Source organism: Lissotriton vulgaris, chromosome 9 (genome assembly GCF_964263255.1).
Source record: "Lissotriton vulgaris chromosome 9, aLisVul1.2, whole genome shotgun sequence".
Lineage (NCBI taxonomy): Eukaryota > Metazoa > Chordata > Amphibia > Caudata > Salamandridae > Lissotriton > Lissotriton vulgaris.
Window position 1 is genome coordinate 80,889,450 of NC_141697.1, and position 18,353 is coordinate 80,907,802.

The window sequence follows — 18,353 nt, forward strand, 5'->3', positions numbered from 1 at the left end:
ACATAAATCCCTCACTTTGAAGTCAGAGAAAGAAAAGTAAACACTAATCTCCCTAGAAGAGAGAGCTTGACATTTCACCTCTTTGAATGCACAGCAAACGTGTCAAAATAAGTACACGATTTAAATGTCTGTTCACGGAAAGCGAGTTCATGGAAGAATATAGTAAACAAGTTTTGGGCAACAGGAGGGACAAACTCAAGCTGGACAGCCTGAAGTAAATAACGCCAGCATATAGAAAGCCAGGAAATGGGAGTTGGAAACCACATAAACAATGGCAAGCAACGAGCGGAAAGCATTCCTAGGTCAGGTTCCTGAATGTCCAAGCTGTCTTTAGCAAACCATACAGCTGCGCGGTCTGGCAAACTTTGACCTAAAAAAGGACTCAAGTAAACCCCAAAGCTACTGACCGGTGTACCTGCCCAAGTATTAAACACAAAACGTGGAAAGCCTTTTGAAATAAAACCCTGCTATGGCTGCGGGACAGGAAGCCATCAGCAACTGTTTAAAACTAACAAAACTATACATACTGAAAATACTTATTGTAAAGCTGGTACGTAATCCTAGCTCTCCGTCACCTCTCAACTAGATGAGGGGCAGCCAGCACACAACAGTAAGGACCTACACATTTCTTGCACTTACCCGCGCGAAGCCAAACAGCGCAACATTTCCACAGCGGATTACGATCAAGTTTGCCATAGTGGGGAGGAAGAGCTACAACACCAACCAAGATGGCCGCATAGTCTCCCGGCTCCGCTGACCTCCGTCTTACGCTCTACTATCCTGCCACCTATCCTGATTTCCTGCCCTGGATCCGTGTGTGTGACCCGATTTGCACTCCGATGATGTGATCCCGGAGTTTCTCCGACATCGTGGAGCGGAGTAACGTCGAGGACCGATTTGAGGCCTAACCCAGCCGAGAAGCCGGGGTCTCGAGTGCTGGCCTAGCCGGGTCCGAGTTGAACAATAACGGACTGTTGAATGCGGTTGGGTCCGGTCTCTGGAACATTCAGAATTTTGGGATTGCTCTGCTACCATCTGCTGCCTGGTGCTCTATAGGAGGTGAGGTGACGAGTGACGCACGGTGCTGTGTTGCAGGGGACCCGGACCGGGGGTCCGGCATTCAGATCGCCAGTGCCCCTTGGGTTGGAATCTCGCTACGCGCTACTGCACGCTAACAGTCTGTCCCTCATGGCTCATTCCTGCTCTGCCTAATCCTCCCCCGGAGAAGGCGCCTCTCCGTGGGGACCACCATGCCTGAGGAAAAATGGAGGCTGACGGAGCAGGCTCAAAGTGGCCCGTCATTGCGGACGGTGCTGGAGGCCCTTGTGGCACTTCAGGAGACTGTTAAAGCTCAGACCTGCAGCCTGTTGTTGGCGGCGGATGGAATCAAAGGATTGAGACCGGATCCTGACTTGACGCCCGAGACCCGGCGGCCAGCTCGCCTTTCGATTGACGCCCCGGTGGCGTACTTAGACCCGGCGCTGGAAGCTGTATTTGCCCCTATCGCAGTGGAGCTACCCGAAAGTACTGTGCTTGGTGACTCAATTAATCCGTTGGAATCCCCGGTTTTGCAACTGTCGGTACATTTACATACTGTCCCCACTTCGGTTCCTTTTAATTGGTACTGTGATCTGTTTTGGACTGTGTCAACCCCCCTCCCCAGTCGGTCTATCAAGATGGCGGATGGGATAAAGCCTGGCTTCGGAGACGGGGAGGGGCATCGTTGGTACCAGCCGACTAATTTGGGACCTGCCGTTCCTTTTTCATCTGTGGACCCCTGTTCTGCCAACTTCTATGTAACATTCGACATTTTGAGGACGGGGCTTTCTTCCCCTTACGGACTCAGCGAATTTCATCGACGGGGCCAAGGCTGAGATTGTTGTCTGGGTTGTTCATTGTGGTATTATGGTTTACGGGATTGTTTTATTAAATTAGCGGAGTCCGGGGCGGGGTTGGTTAGGACGGGGGCGAGAGACCGGGAGTGCGTTGATTACAGCCCTCTTCCATTTCCCCTCTTCGGGTGGGGTTTAATTTCTTTCTCTTTTTTCCCTGTTTCTTCTATATTTTGGATTTCGGTTTTTGGGAGACAGGCACGCTGCTAGGGGGGTAGGCCGTAGTCATCTGCAGGGGTGCAGGGTGGGGGGGATGGGGGAATGGGAGTTTTGTTTTTTCTTTGTATCTATTGCCTTTTTTCTCTTCTTATCTTTCTTTGGCCTTCTCTTTTCTCTTTTTCCGGGTCAGTGTAGTGGGTTCATTGTTTGGTCCATCTCTGCTTTCACATCTGTGCCTCAACTCTCGCGATGTTTCGGGGCCACGGGGCGGGCATAAACGTTGGCGAGAACCGTAATAGTATTCTTGTTTATCCGGGTGTCGTCTGCTTAAACGCCACTGACCTACATGAAAACGAATTAACTGTGGACACATTGCTATTTTGCTCGCCCCCACTTCATAGCTTGAGATATTGTATGGCACCTGATCCTTCTATCTTATATATAAAATGAAACCTTTTGTATCCTGTTTCCAATTTGATACGTCTTCCAACCAGTATGCATTGTGGATGTAGCGACTATGCTCCCCAGGAGGCTGGGTCTGAAGTTTTGATCGTAGTATTGTGTTGCAATTGCTTAGCGGCCAGCCCTGGGGGTTGTAGGCCCGTGTTTGTATTTGGTTGAAAATGTCAAATAAAGGTTTTCAAAAAAAAAAAAAAAAAGTTTGCCATAGTGGTATTGATATGATAGAAAGCATCAGCACGAGGGAAGCAGGAATTACATGAAAATACGTTTTAACATAACGCATTTGTATTACAACATACATTGATTCATGTCCCGTGGCTGCTGTTGGGGATCTCGAGATGTGCGTAAAATAAATACCGCATTCTGAAAATGTGTCGAGCCAAACTTGAGGTCTACCTATCCACTGGCTCACGCATGCTGTCAAACCGCATCCCAAAATGTGTTTATTCAATACACGTCCATCAGTGCTTGAAATGGAAAAATAGAAGTGCAGGTACTCTGTATCAGAGTACCTACTTGTTTCTGAGAAGTGCAAGTACTCTCTTATGTGTCTCTTCAGAAGTGCAGGTGCCCTCCCTCTCAAAAGAAGGAAGTGCCGGTACTCCGTACCCGACAGTATCGGACCATTTAAAGCACTGACGTCCATGAGATTTAAGAGCACCATAGAGAAAGTCGACTTATTGCGGCACATATATATATTTGTTGCGTTTCAAGGCAGGTGGTGGTGTTGTGTAAAGAATTTTTTTAAAACAAAGTCCCCGTCTCAATAAGGTTTCTAAAGCATAGCGACTGCGCTTTGAAGTTGTGCTTGTAGAGATAGAGTTGCCAAAAACGTATAAAATATTTAGCGACCTGTAACCTAACAAGGGGAAACTGCTCATAATGGGTATGACTTTGGGGAGTTGGAAGCTAAGAATAACATGAGTATTCTATTTAAAAAGACACATCAATATTCTAGTATGCAGAGCTCCACGCTCTATCGCTTTCAAACACAGTTTAATAGGAATTAACTTCATTAGGAGCAAAAAGTACCGTCTGTCTGGGAAGGTAAACACCAGATGGAGGAAGCGCATGCGCACTTCACCCTATGAGTAAGAGAAAGCGGAGGAAGCGCATGCGCACTTCACCCTATGAGTAAGAGAAAGCGGAGGAAGCGCACGCGCACTTCACCCTATGAGTAAGAGAAAGCGGAGGAAGCGCATGGGCACTTCACCCTATGAGTATGAGAAAGCGGTCCCAGAGGCAGTCGGACAGCAGGGGCAGCTGTAGGAATTCTGCTTCAATGGAAAATAGGCATAGAAGTTACTTTCGAAGCTTCCACATCTTACCGAGCTTTCCAGAAATCTATGTTTGCAGGTAAAGAGGAGAGGTGCCTTTTTCTCAGCCATGTCTGTACCCCCAGATTACACCTCCTCATGCCTTAGTAAGGATATCCACAATGTTGCCTCCAGTCAGTTGACTATTGTGTTTGTCTTCATTAACCAAACAAAGACTCTGCCAGCTCCAATATGTTTGACTCCATCTGTCCTGTCCGAGTGCTAACGAATCGAAGAGATGCCGTTGAAGTTGGTCTCTAGCCTCTGGGAGTTCTCCTAACTGCTTCAGACGTCACAACTTGTGGGAGACAACACTGAGCTGGTTCGAGGGAGTTACAGGAAATAAGTAGTGATGTGGCTCAAGTAATGGGTAGGCACATTTGGACTACATGGAAGACTGGGCTGACTTGTCTGGGCTTATGAAAGCAAGCACTGGGCTAGCACTTCGCTGTCCGTGCCCACGAACGCCATCAAGCTTGCACAGAGACGGTGACGGAAGCAGACCAGCTGGCAGGAAATAACAAGAGCCCTGTGAGGTAAGGGGGAGGAGGGGTGTGTGTGTGTGTGTGTGTGTGTGTGTGTGTGTGTGTGTGTGTGTGTGTGTGTGCCTGCGTGTGTGTGTGTGCCTGCGTGTGTGTGTGTGTGTGTGCGGGCGTGCGCGTGTGTGTGCTTCCGTGAGTGTGGATGTGTGTGCGCGCGTGATTGTGAGAGGCTGCCACTGTGAATGTGGAGCAAGAGATGTGCACAGCGCCGGGCTGGACGTGCGCGTCCACACACCAGAATCGCCGCGCATGCCCCGGTCTGTCTCCTTTGAGAGGCAACTCCACGACAATAGGTCTCGAGAGCGAGACCTAATAAAAAGAATGCTGGTTCTAACAAATTTCTAGGGTAAGCTCTTTCAATAAAAAGATAACAGAAATAAGGCAATACCTAATTTTCATGATAACTGGTTGGGTCAGAGATTTGCATTAAAACAAAAATAAGGTGTGAGCCTACAGATCTGTGTAGCTTTCGGAGTTTAAAAATGCCTTTATCTACTGACTTTATCTAAGACTCTGGTCAGCTCTTGAATGAAACCAAGAGGCTAGAGTAATTCTATAAGTTGAAAGTCTTCTCTTGAACTAAATAAAAATTGGTTACATACTTTGCCTAGATGGTGGCAGCAAACCATTCTGGTTAGCTGTCCATGAATAGAGTAAAAAGACTTTTACCTTTGCTTCTTAAAGATGTGAAAAGCCCGGTCACTCTGGAAGTTCGAACGGTTATCGGTTTCAGGCTGAAAAGAAACTGACTGTATGTAGGAAGGCATCAGAAGAGAAACCTGAAAAAATAATATTAGCAATGTTATCAAGATGCCCTTCTAGAGAGATTCGGATCTGTTAGAAGTACAGCATGAAATACTGCGCAATGTAGCAGAAAGTGGTCGAAACAAGCTAAATTGGCATAATCAAAGCAGAACATAATACGCTAAATGGACATAAAGAAACTGGGAAAGAAGTGCTTTCTGGTCATAATGAAGATAGACTATGATGTGCTAGCCAGGCCTTTTAGAAACCTGCCAAGCCAGAATGTGTTCCCTGAGCGGAATGGACATTATCCATGAGGTGCTGGGCGTCAATAACAGAAACTAACACCAGTGCGGTAAACGAGTGTAATAAAAACTACGCTTGGGTGTGCTGATTGAGCAAAAGGGATGCACATCATGAAGTGCCACCTGGGCAGACTGGAACTTAATGTTAAGGTTAATGATGTGCCAACTGGCATAAATGACACTGTGCATAAAGTTAACTGTCCATTGTATGCTAACTGGGAATAATAGGACCTGGATATGATGTGCTAAATAGGTAAAATGTACACCAATCAAGATGCATGCACAGGTGGAACCTGCCAATGATGTGCTGAATTTGAATAATGTAACAGGCTATTTTATGCTAATTGGACACAACATTATGCTGTTAAACAGTCTAGTAATGTTCATCTTCGCTTCTGAAATGAATCAATACCTACCATAGGTCTGAGAACTATTGATCAGCAAAATATTTTCGATGGGCTGTATGGGGGCTTTCGCCAAATCGTCAAACCCCCCTCCCCTCTTATTGTGTAGGGGTGCGTGAAGTTGAACAGATACTTCTTGCGACCCTCACATTTATATTCTATGTCGCTATTTGAGCTTTGGTGTGAAAACTAGAACTTTGTCATGGATTCAGCATTATATGGATTAAAACATTTCCCATGTCTAAGAAACATTGCAGAAAATCATTTTTGGTGCTGTTGTGTAAACATTTAACTTGTACAAGAGTATAAACTGGAGTACCGTACCCTTGCCAGAGTGTCAATAGTCACTTCCGAGACAATCTAAGCAATGTATCAACTAGAAGGGTTGGTGTGGCCTATCGGGAATTCAGGCAATGCCCGATGAGCTGGTCCGAAAGGACAGTGTGTGGGCCAGTTTTATTGTCCGTTGGGCTGGATTTCACTTTAATTTCCCTGATACTAAAACAAACATCGTCTGCAGCAAGCTTAAATCCATGCAGTCTTATACAGTGAGTCTTTACAAGTTCAAAACAGCCCCGGTCTGCAAACATGGGACACTTTTTAGCTATCCAAGTCACTAATGGGGACCTCTTTTATTTTGGTGCTCGGGCCGATTTCTTGTCCCAGTCCGCACCAGTCAACTAGCAACCAAAATGCTTGCACAAACCACTTGTGAGAAACATATCAGTAAATTTAGGGAAAAAAACTGCACTCACATATAGGAGAAAGGAATGTTAGAAAATACGGAAAGTGTGTGAAGGGCAATAATCGGATCTTCACTTGTTGCACACAAAACCCTTGGCACGTCCCTATTCTTATGCCTCAGTCTCCTTCCTCAATGCTTCAAAGCACTCAGTATCTCAGACTATAACATTTTATCACATCAACAGATTTAGATATGTCAGAAGCTTGTAACCAATCAGGCCTTCATAGCGGTCATATCTCCTTACATAACACCTATGTTCAGCCTTTAGCTGAGCTCATCTGGCCCATATGCTCCTACTTTAGCTAATCTGCTGATCAGGTCTGGCTTCATCTAAGCCGTGGTCTAGGCAGCAAGGACCTCTGGTCCACAACCTGCTAACCGCCCAAACTGAGCCATTCTCCGGCACCAGATGCCATTTTGAAAAATAAAAATGTTTCAACTTAATCTGGAGCAGTCTCAACACGATTAAATATTATGTGCTTCTTTCACCTCTAAATCCTTAAAATACATCCTACCTGAAAATGTTGGACTTCATTTATCTTCTCATCCGGTTTATACCACATAATTCACTTTTATTTGGATATGCCTGACTATCCAATGCAGTGCCTTCAATATGCTCAGAGTCTGTCAGTCTGTCTACTGAGCACTCATGTACAACATATTACACCACATTTGAAAGACCCCACTGGCTTCCTACTCACCAGGGGACATGCTCAAAATCCAGTATTGCTGGTGTTTTATATAAAAAGGGAGCATACTTAATTATTAAGAAATTGTCTCCTTATACCTCTGCAAATCTGTTAATCCAGTCATTTAATAAGTAAAGGAAGAGCAGAGAGGATTTTTCTGTGGTGATTCCCAGTAACATTTTGACATTACTCATTCCTTCCATTCCCAATCCCTTGAAGTTCATTCATCACAGCCCTTAGAATTTTATCTCTATCTCAACTAATCTCTGTTTAAGTATCTGTTGCCAAAAGTATAAAGAGACCTCACAGCAACAATAGGTTATAGAAATGCTACATCATATCACGTTTTGTCTACGCAGCAAGGTGTGGATTCAACCTCTAGAGATCAGATTCATATTTAGTTTATTTCCCATAGATTCCAAGACTGGCACTGAAGGGTGTGGAGTGAGTGAACACAAGGTAGACAGGTCAGTTTCGAAGACATGATAAAATGTGTAACACTTAAAAAGACAGATAAGCACATACAAACAGCACTGCTAGTGACCTCTTCCTCAATGGGTCTTGTTGCCCAACCACAAAGACTAGACTCCCAGAGCAAACTACACACCACTGCCGGATGCTAGGCCAACAGAGAAGTTAAAGAAGAATAAAATGCAATGGGAGGAAGAAGCTGTACCAGTCCGCTCTTCATTCATGATGTTGAAGCAAAATAAAGTTTGGAATCTGAACAAGTAATAGTGGTCCTATGTCAGGATTTGAGGAAGATTAGGCTTTCTTTCTTCACTATATTTATATAGCAGCCATTTATTCAACTTTAAACACAAACTGCAATTCCCATGAAACTTATAAATAAAGTAGAACAAATCATCCAATGGTGAAACAGTCCCACAGTAACCAATCAGGAACCATAGTCCACAACATATTCCCTCTTCATTGTCTTTTCTCCCTCTTTCCTCACTTCTCGCAGCCGAGTTAAGTGTTTTTCTTTTATTCACTTCTGTATGTTGCTATTCGTGCTCTAATGATAATAGTTTTTTACTGCTATGCGATTGCGCTGCTTGCGCGCTGTTTTTCTTCAAGTTTTGCAGCCTTAGCGCGCTGCTTGCATTTCACTGTGCACCTTATATATTAAGGGTTGTCTTTACTGCCACGGGAATGCTTTGCGCTCCTGAGCGGCCACTGTTGGTCTGGCTCCCGCTGTGGGGTCCTCCCGCCGCTAGATGCAGCTGTGGCGTGGGAGAGAAGCCAGCATGCGAGTATCAATTTCCTCACAGCAGGAAGGAAACTGCATGCCGACAGCCCACCAGAGCCTTTGCTGCCTGAGGAGAGACGCCCCAGCAGCGGTCTGTACCAACTACCGGATAGCTCGGATATGCTCAATTTGCATCTGAAAGCACCGTTTTCACTTCAGGCGCCCTGCAGTGCAGGGTCAGTTTTCACTGTTCTCTACATGCCCCTAACAGGGGTCCGAACTAGATATTGTAGGCCTAAGCAGCCTATTGGGACACGCTCCCAGGCCTGTCCCTATATATATTTTGCACTAGGGCGATGTGTCCCTGAATGCGAGGCTTTGCTAGCTAAAAATTCTGTGGCTGTCACCCGGCCCTTCGCCCCATCATAATAGCCTGTGCGCTGCCTAACTATTGGACCCTCCCTGGGTTCTGCTCTATTAAAAGGCTCAGTAATAGAGCAGAACCCAGGGAGGGTACTACCGGCCTGCTAGCTGTGTACCCTGCCATGGAATTTGAGGAGGAGACCCACGGGTGGAAGCATCTATTTATAGAGCAGTATCAGAGGACATGGCCCCCTTGGAGGAACGGCTCTCACGCCAGTTAGCCCAGGCCTGCGCCAAAATGTCAGGGTCCCTCCCTGCCCATATCCCCTCTCCCGACTCTGTGTGGGCCACTAACCCTAATGACCAGGATCCAGTCCCGGCAAAGCATAGCCACAAAGCCGGTGTGGGCCTGGGCACCTTTGCCTGACTGAAGAAGGCTTTCCTGGCCAGCAACCCCCTTTCCTCCCTCTCAGGGATGCTGTAGGTCCAGCCATTGATTCTCCTACACCAGCTCACTCCGATTAGGGATGCGGACGACGACCCCAGTCCTTCCAGACACTGGCTTCCCTCCCGCCCCTCCCAAGCTGCCTCGAGTGGACAGCGTACACCCTCAGACATGTTCAACCCTGACGAGATTGCTTATCCTCGGTCCTCCGAATGGGCCCCGGCCGAGAAGGTCACGTGTTAGGTGGCGGGCACATTCGGAGACTTCTGGAGAAAGAATCATGTAACTGTCTCCGGGCCGAGTGGCCACGCCCCTCATTGGAAAGGAAGGTGGCCTTTACGACGGAAATTGGCACACGCATGCCACCTTGGCGAAGTGAGCTAAAGAACGATGATGGATTCAACCCAGATCTGTGACTAGGGGTGAGTGTCTGAAAGGTTTCAGCACTCCGTCCATCATCTCCTTGTATTTGTTTCACGAAGGTCCTCAAACCGGTGGTGGAATACCTGAGAGCTCATGGGATACGTCTGATAGCGTATCTGGACGATCTTCTCCTTATGGACCAGTGCCCTCGGAAGCTGTCCATCCACCTCCAAACAACGGTAGATCTCCTTCAGGGCCTGGAGTTTGTGGTAAACAAGTCCAAATCTCTCTTGGTCCCAGCTCAGAGGGTGAGCTTCCTAGGTTTCGTCATAGACTCAATCTCGTCTGTCCACCCGGTAAGTGTCGAAAATTTGGCACGTGTTGAGACACACCCTCACCAAACGGCAAGATATCTGTCAGAAAGTTGGCTCGGGTGGTGGGTCTGCTCTCTCCATCCATTCAGGCCATCTTCCTGGGTCCCCTTCATTATTAGGCGCTACAAAGCCTAAAAGTGCATAACTGTGCAGAGCCCTCCTCTACTCCCACAGAGTACCGCTCTCCGAGAAGGCTCATATGGATGCCTGGAACGGACGAGCGATCTTCGGTTCCACCCTGTTGTTATAGAGTCAGATGCCAGCAGAGCAGGCTGGGGAGCCAGATGCGGCGATTTATCCACAAGAGGATTGTGGTCTCCACACGAGCAGAGGTCACATATCAACTGTTTGGAGCTTCTGGCAGGCTCATTTGTGGTCTATTGCTGGACAAAAGATTCCATCCAGTCCTGTGTCCTCCTCAAGACGGACAACATATCAGCGGTTCGCTATATCAACCATCTAGGGGGCACCCTCTCCAAAGCGCTCACGGTCCTTGCCACCAGCTTTTGCAGGTATTGCCTGGACCACCATATATCGGTCACAGCGGAATACTCGCCGGGTCAGGAGAACCAAGTTGCAGACTTCCAGTCAGGAATTTCCGAAACTCCAGCCTCTGGAGACTCCACTTGGAGGTCATTGCGTCCCTTCAGGAGCGCAGGGTTCCTTTTTGGTGGACCTTTATGCCTCCAGACTGGACAACCAGCTTCTTCGTTTTTTCAGCTAGAGGCCGGAACCCCTGGCAGTGGCCACGGATGCGTTTTTCCAGGATTGGAGCCTTCCCTCCCTTAGCAAAGATCACGTGAAGCTCCGTGCAGGTCAGGATGCAGGGGCCAGAAGTGGTTCTGATCACTACCATTTGAAGATCGCAAGTTTGGGTTCCAGTTTTGCTGGAACTTTCCTGTGATTCTCCAATCCCACTTCCCCTATGTCCAACTCGACTTCTCAATCCCAATCAAGTTCCACAGCTGGTGATTCGGGAGGGGTCGTTGACCCTCATGGCGTGGCTGATTACAGAGGACAATGGTCAGTCCCAGGCCTTGCGGACAAACCAAAGGGTTTCATGTCAAAGGCCTGGTCAGACAGCATGGTCAAGAGGTACTGGTCCGCCTGGGGTTGATAAAACAGTCGGTGTGTGCAACGGAATCTCGATCCCGTGGCTGCAGATGTAGTGCATGTTCTTAATTTTTAGGCTCACGTGGCTTCGAGTGGCCTAGCCTACAGATCGTTTAATACCTTCCACTCAGCTATTTCAGCTGGCCACTCTCCAACTAACAGTGCAGCGGTTGGGGGAACATCCTTTTGTGTGTTTCTTTTGCAGGGATTAGATTCAACCAGAGTCGCGCTATTCTGCACTTTGGGATGTGAACCAGGTGCTTAACTTATTTCTTTCCTGGCAACGTAACCATTTTCGCTCAAGAAAAGAGCTTTCCGCAAAGTTAGCTATGCTGCCCTGCCTCGCATATCATGTAAATGCATCTCTGAAGTACGGGCATTGGATATTACAGGCAGGATCTTCTCCCCCACTGGGGTGATGTTCACACTCCACAGAAGCAGAAAGTGCCATACCAGAGTCATTACTTACCCGGGGTTTCTGGATTCATCAAAATTGTGTGTGGTCCAACGCCTGAAAGCATATGAGGAACTTACCGAAGAGTTTCAACTCCAGGGCGAACGCAAACTCCTCATTGTTCTGCGGAAGCCGTTTAAGGTGGTCTCCTCCCACTCTATTGCTAGGTGGGTCAGATGGGTAATGCAGGAGGTGAGGATTGACCTCCGGATCTTTGGGGCGCACTCAACACATGGCACAATGGGTTCACAAGCCTTTGTCTTGGAGGCCTGTTTGGAGGACATCCTCAACGCGGCCAACTGGTCTATTAAGCTAGTGCTGGATATGGCTCACCTCATGGTTAGCAAGCTTTGAACTAGCATAATCCTCGCATCCAGTCCTGACATAGAATGAAAAAATCTCCTAGCTATCGTAACAGAAAGTTTTAATTTTATGGCAAGACCGGAGGCTAATATTATGCAATATTCCTTTATTGCCACCACCTCCCCGTATGGAGTAAGCACTGCAGTTTCCTTGCTTTGAGACTATGTTGATTTGCTGGATGTTATGACATGTGTTGTTCTTGACTGTTTATCCTGACGTTCTTCCGCAGGTTTAAGTACCCAAATGCCTTACTGTGGTTACAACTTACCCATTTTTGTTGTAGGGACAGATGCGAGTAAACAAGACACATGAAGAAAGACCAGTGGCTGACCAGAAGAGACAAAAGAGGGAGAAGGGACAATGAAGAGGGACTATGTTGTGGACTATAGTTCCTGATTGGTTACGGAGGTACTGTGTCACCATTGGATGGTTTGTTCTATTTTATTTCCAAGGTTTCATGTTAATTGTAGTTTAAAGTTTAATAAATGGCTGCTATATAAATAAAGTGAAGAAAGAAGGCATAATCCTGGCCTCCGAGTCCTTAATTGAATTTAACCTTTCTGTTACGATAGCTAGGAACTTTTTCCTTATTGACTACAATAAAGCTATTGTGACTGAGCATATTCTCTGCTAGATTCAGGGTTCTTCTCGTCCTGACCTGGACTAGAAATTCAGTGGAATATGTTTGGCACTGAACTATTTTTTTTTTTACTTTTTTCTTTTAATTTCTTTTTTGTTTTTACTTTTTACCTTTTTATTCCTTTTGGTACAATGTACCACTTTAATTTTTAGTTTAGGTTGCTTAAAAAATAAATTGCTTGCACTAACTCTGCCTTACCTTAGCAGTACTTTTTTCATAGGCCTCCATGAGTCTCTCGTGTAAAACAGGAGAAAAAGACGAGATGCGTTCATTTTCAGCCAACAGCTTCAAGGTGCCTTTGTCTAAATGGGCAATGATTCTGAAAGGACAGACAAGCAATGAGGCTGAAAGTTATTCTATTTAACAAAGTGCTATTCAAATATTGAGCAACTTTTCCTGGTTTTTTTTTTTTAAATAAATGTGTATTATGGAATTAAAATAAAAAGTAACCATGCCAATGTATAAGTAAATTTGATCCATGCAATTGTAACCCTCCAACATAAAAGTACTTTAAACTTACGGGAACTGGCATTCCAGGACTTGCACAGCAAAAAACACACAGTTATGCACACTTCGGAAATGCGGTCTTTCTGCTGCAACTAAAAGCAAACACAACACACTGTGTCAAAAGAGAAATAGGCATGAAAAAGACAAGCAATAATGGGGCTGGAAGACTCGATTGATTCAGAAGACCCTTTCATCCCATCAGTGATGGTCACTTCTGAGCACAGGCCATTAAAACAAGACAAGCTACTGGAAGCCATGGGATCTCCAAGAGCACAAGTTATATACAATACCAAGCGCCATCTCTTCGCTGCCTCGAGACAGATTTAGTACCCTGCTGCATTAGCACAGACTCAACCTTTGCTTCTTCAATTAAAACGAATGCGCATCGGACACAACTTACTGCGACAAAGGTGAATTTGCCCCTCTATGCACAAGTGTATTTACAACATTGAAAAGAATCATCCATTACACTGCATGCTATTTTTTAAGTCTGGTTTGACAGTTCATTTATCCAAAGACCTAATGATAACAAATTCTTTCAAATACACAATAAGCGCGCTTTGGCTCCACCAAAGAGTATTTCGCCCTCCTTCATGCTATTGGCTGTCTGGTGTATCCCTCTGCCTCCTAAGGAGAGCCTCCACTGCATCTTACAGCTCAAGTATACTCAGAGTCATCAAACATTAAATTTTCTATCTCGTGAATGCATTGTATATCTCACCAAAGTAGGCTTTTTAAAAATGTTTCAATCATGACTAAAAATGCAAGCCAGACCTACTGTCTTAGCTGTTGATTGTTCAGAAAGCAGTTTCACAAGGTTTGTGAACCTGAGTGTCCACCATTAGGTCTGCACGGCTTGATCCAGCATCTTTGCATCAAATCCAATGTAAATACGTAGGCTAGCGAGGAGCATCGAATAAAGCCAGCATCTCGGATTCAAATCCAGTGTGAATATGTAGGCTAGAGGTTACCAACAAATAGAAGTTCCAACTTATTGAGCTCCGATGGTGATTATTTCTACTAAGAGGGGTGATCAAGAGCATAGAGGTTATGGTTATCAAAATGAATCTTCTTAATAGGGCTACTTTAGCATCTTTGACCCTTGTAAGCTTGTGTTTATTCTTTACCCTGCCATATGCATTACTTAGTTTAGTACTCAATCTGGTCTTCATTATGTGGCTTCCCCACAGATGTGTAAAAAGGAAAGGGCATGAGTATATTTTGCAATGGTTATTTATTGAGGGTGCTGCACCAGAGAAGCGCTCTTCCAGGTTCAGGCAAAGGAATGTGCAGAAGGTACATGGAATCTGGCTCCACTTTAAGGAATAGGGTCTCTAAAACCATGTGCTCGGATCAAGTGAAAAGCTAACATTAACAATTACAACCATTGTTAAGTTATTTCATCTACCATGACTTAGGAAATATGAGTGAGGCAAAATCTGCGTTAACAAGCTGCATACACATGAGACATATATGAACATGATGGCTACTAAATCACCTGCAATATAATCAGATTTTCAAAGCAACCTATCCTCTACTAACCTTTCCACCCCTTGTTGAACTCGAGGTCATTTTGCCCTTCATCGGCAGAAGACATCCCTTTTGATGTTAAGAGCTGAAGGACAAAGAAGAGCTCAAAGAAAATATTTGGTACCAGATTTTCTGGAAAAAAAGGGAAAACAGGAGAATCAGGCATAGCAAATGAAAACTCACTTCAAAAAAAGAAGCTCATACTTGTATCACCATCCATTTAAAAACCCAAACTTATTATCCATCTACAACAAATATCAAATATTGTAACAGTTTGTCATCTTATATATTGAATGGGAACTTGCACAGACTGTACTGTGTGCAGTCACATATTTTTATTTTGAATAGCTTTGGCTTTGCAAGACCAATCATCATGAAACATTCTGAACAAGTGTATCCACTTACTTTTAACTCTGGAAAATGTTGTGCAGACCGGTCATTAAAAGGGTTGTGTGATGACTAGAATGTACACAAAAGGTGCATTTTGAGTTGTAATTGCCATAAGGAATACTTGGTAAGATAGAATGCTAGAAGAGCAGCTCCGGGATCATAGCCAGTTAGTACTGGTACAGGTCACAGTTAGGAGTTAACAGTCAAGAGGATTGGGTAACGTACATGTTCAAAAGCCATGTCCAGAGCAGTTACCTGCTGGAAACAGCCTTTAGTCATGTCAAGCAGGTACTGGGGGATGTACTGGCGCCAGGAGGACAAAGTACACCTACAACTCACAGGGTGCGGGGAGCTTGGACGCAATCTACAAGTTCTGGCACTAACAGAAATGGCTGTGATGACGTGGTCAAGAGGTATCGGAGAAGGTAGGCAAGATGGATTCCAGGGCATGGACAATGGCTACGCTCAGTGCCTACTGTGCACATTCAAAGGCTGGGCACAGCTGGCTCTGGGGAAGGTGGACTTGAAATAGATTGAGGACAAATGCCATGCCCTTCACCCTGAGAGGGGCACAGCTAGTGAGTGATTGCTGGAGACAAGGTGGCAACTTCTACACACTCTATGAAGTATATTTTATGAAAAGCAAAAACATCAACTGAAAAAAACGCAATGGAAACAGCCATAGAGCGAGAACTGGGAATGCTGGAACCGGGACATTGTATACGTACTGGAAACTTGCAATAATGCGCTTTTTGGGCATAATGAAAACTGCCCATGGATGCTATGGTTAAGCTCCAAGATTATTAACTTAACAATAAAAAGCAATATAAATGATCAGACAGGAACAGCATGCGTGTTAAAAGTAAGACATACAGAACAGCAGACAAAGTCAATAGGCGCCAGAAGACAGAGAAGGCCAAGATCTGACCCTAGGAGTGACTGAGCAGTGCTCTGTCCTCAGTGCCTCTCTAACTCATGGGCCAGTCTAGCAACACTAACACCCAAGCAAAGGTTATACATTTCTGCAAGACTATAGGGCTCTCAATAGGGTAAGGAAGACTGATGTCCACCCCTTCCTTGAGCGGACATGCAAATGGTTGGATTGGGCACTGTAAACGAAGGTGCTTTAATCAGATCAGAAGTGAATGGCACATTGGCTTGGCACCTGGGGCGAAGGAGAAAGCAACATTCTCTGCATCTTAAGGACTCTACCAAGGGAACATTATACCCATGACCACCACAACTATGTTCCAGAGGCACTGGAGGTATTTTGTGCCACTTATTTCTTAAATTGGCCCTCTCCTATTTTCCCCTAGAGGACTCGACAATCAAACCCACTGAAGGTACAATACCAACACCAACAGACCCTATGCGTGTGCACTAACCTAGCAATAAAACAAACCGCCGTGCAACAAGAAACTTAATAATGCTCAGTAAGGGTTGTGGGTGGGTGAGAGATCCTCCTTCAATGAGGGAGAGGAAGCAGGGGTTAAATATGTGTGAATTGAGAATACAGGTATATAACTGGAACATGTATGAGGGGAATCCTATGGAAATGGAAACAAAGGTATTGCAGAGGTTACAAAACAAGAAGGAGTGAGGTTGCAGAAGAGGGAAAACAAACAGAGAAGGCATGTCACATGGGAGTGGGAGAACTCAGGGCTGGGGGATTCAGTGGGGTAGAAAGGACTTATCTTGGAAGGAATCTGTAACTGTGTAGTTGTGACTGACACTTCAAACTGCAGATTCCACACTGTTACAGTATTCTCAGGCACCAGACTGTGTCAGGAAGATTTAAAATTGTTGGGCTCCTGCATGCCAGTAGGTGACGGAGTATGGCTGAGCCCTGACTTCATTCAGCTCCGGAAGAGAATATGGCGCTGCATATAAGTGCCCCCCTTGGGCGTGCACATCAGTTCCTTTCTTTCCATGCCTTTGCACGTGGATTCTGAGCTAGCTCCCACTTTTTTTTCTCATCACTTGACAGGTTTGTTCTCAAAATCTTTTTTTCTCCAATGTGCAAAGGCATAATGTCCTCTCATAAAACTACTGGGTTTAAAGGTTGTACGTACTATTGCAAACAAATGTTTGTGACAGACCACTCAGGTTTTTGGATTTGAGGCAAAGACTCAAAGTCAGACGAGGAGTGTGCCCTTTTGAGCACAAAGACAATCCAGTAATGTGAAGCAAGGAGAAGCTGTATGTTGCATAACACTGTAAGAAGTCCCAGAAGTCCTGCTCCCGGATGTTCTGCTCCACTGGAAGTTGAGGTCATGGACCTGCTCCCGCTTTCAAAGCCATTCCCTCAACAAGTCCTTGTCGCAGTCCAAAACTTCCAGTAAGTTGCAGTGGAAGCACAAAGACACATCCCCGTCCCACCACTCTCTTCTGCAGAAGTCACGTGGATGGCAGGTGGTCTCTCAGTCTCGGTCTCTATCCTTTGCCAAGGAGCCAGCTTTGCAATTAATCTAGATGCGCCCCGAGTTTGAGGCCTTCAGCTTCACCACAACGGATGGATGTCTTTAAGGAGGCCATGTCGCGAATCTTTGGGACTTTTCCGGCTTCCTCTGGAGAGCTTTCTGCCACCAAGAATCTGCAGAGACCTCCAGTCAGGTTACTACCGGCAAATCCATCCTTGGTATTGTATGTGCCTCCTAAATCTGTATCACGTCCCGCTCTGGCTTCGGAGCAATCTTTCGATCTATGCCAGTTGTAGACACCGACCCTAAAGATACTTCAATAATCGTGTCCAACTATGAGCTGAATTAGTCTCAGCCTTGACCGAGGGTAAGTCCAGAATCTATACTGACACGCCCAATCTCAATTAAATCCAAATAGGCAGAAGCATGCCTTTATCTCATAGCTGCCCTCCAACAACTTTTCTAGTCTAACTCCGATCAGAGTAAACAAGCTTTTGTAGAAGACAGTGGAGATGAAGGGGATCATTTCTTTCCAGACTAAGATCATGACAATTTACACATTATTTGCAGGAGGGTAGTGGGTTGGACACTTTCCCCACACCCTGAACACTGGGTTTGGTCTTCCCCCTGTACCATCAATGGAAGACAGTGCGTCCTTTACTGTGGTCATAAACCAAGCAGCTGCGGTGTTACAGATAGCATCTATGGAAGTTAAAACTAACGTTCTTAAAAACGGTTTGCAACCTGAGCAGGCTTCCTCTGAGACTTTACTGCCAGTCCAAGAAGCCCCGTCTGAAACGTTAATGCCACCAGGTCTAACCGTTGTTCTTGCCTACAGTTGAACAGGCAGGAAGATAGACGACACACGCCAGCACCAGGCGACCCTAATTTCTTGATGCAACCCCCCATCTCCAGACAGACCGCCTAAGAGAACTGAAACT

At 45.6% G+C, this 18,353-nt stretch overlaps 1 protein-coding gene across 1 annotated transcript in view; it reads right to left on the reverse strand.

Annotated features, from left to right (window-relative positions):
* Positions 1 to 18,353, reverse strand: part of CDAN1 (codanin 1) — a 232,752-nt gene that overhangs the window by 119,223 nt on the left and 95,176 nt on the right. The window contains exons 5-8 of the mRNA XM_086937098.1: positions 14,615 to 14,734; positions 13,086 to 13,164; positions 12,764 to 12,884; positions 5,041 to 5,150 (exon numbers count right to left, since the gene is read on the reverse strand). Coding sequence (XP_086793224.1) covers positions 5,041 to 5,150; positions 12,764 to 12,884; positions 13,086 to 13,164; positions 14,615 to 14,734 — 430 coding nt within the window. The remainder of the gene's footprint in view (positions 1 to 5,040; positions 5,151 to 12,763; positions 12,885 to 13,085; positions 13,165 to 14,614; positions 14,735 to 18,353) is intronic.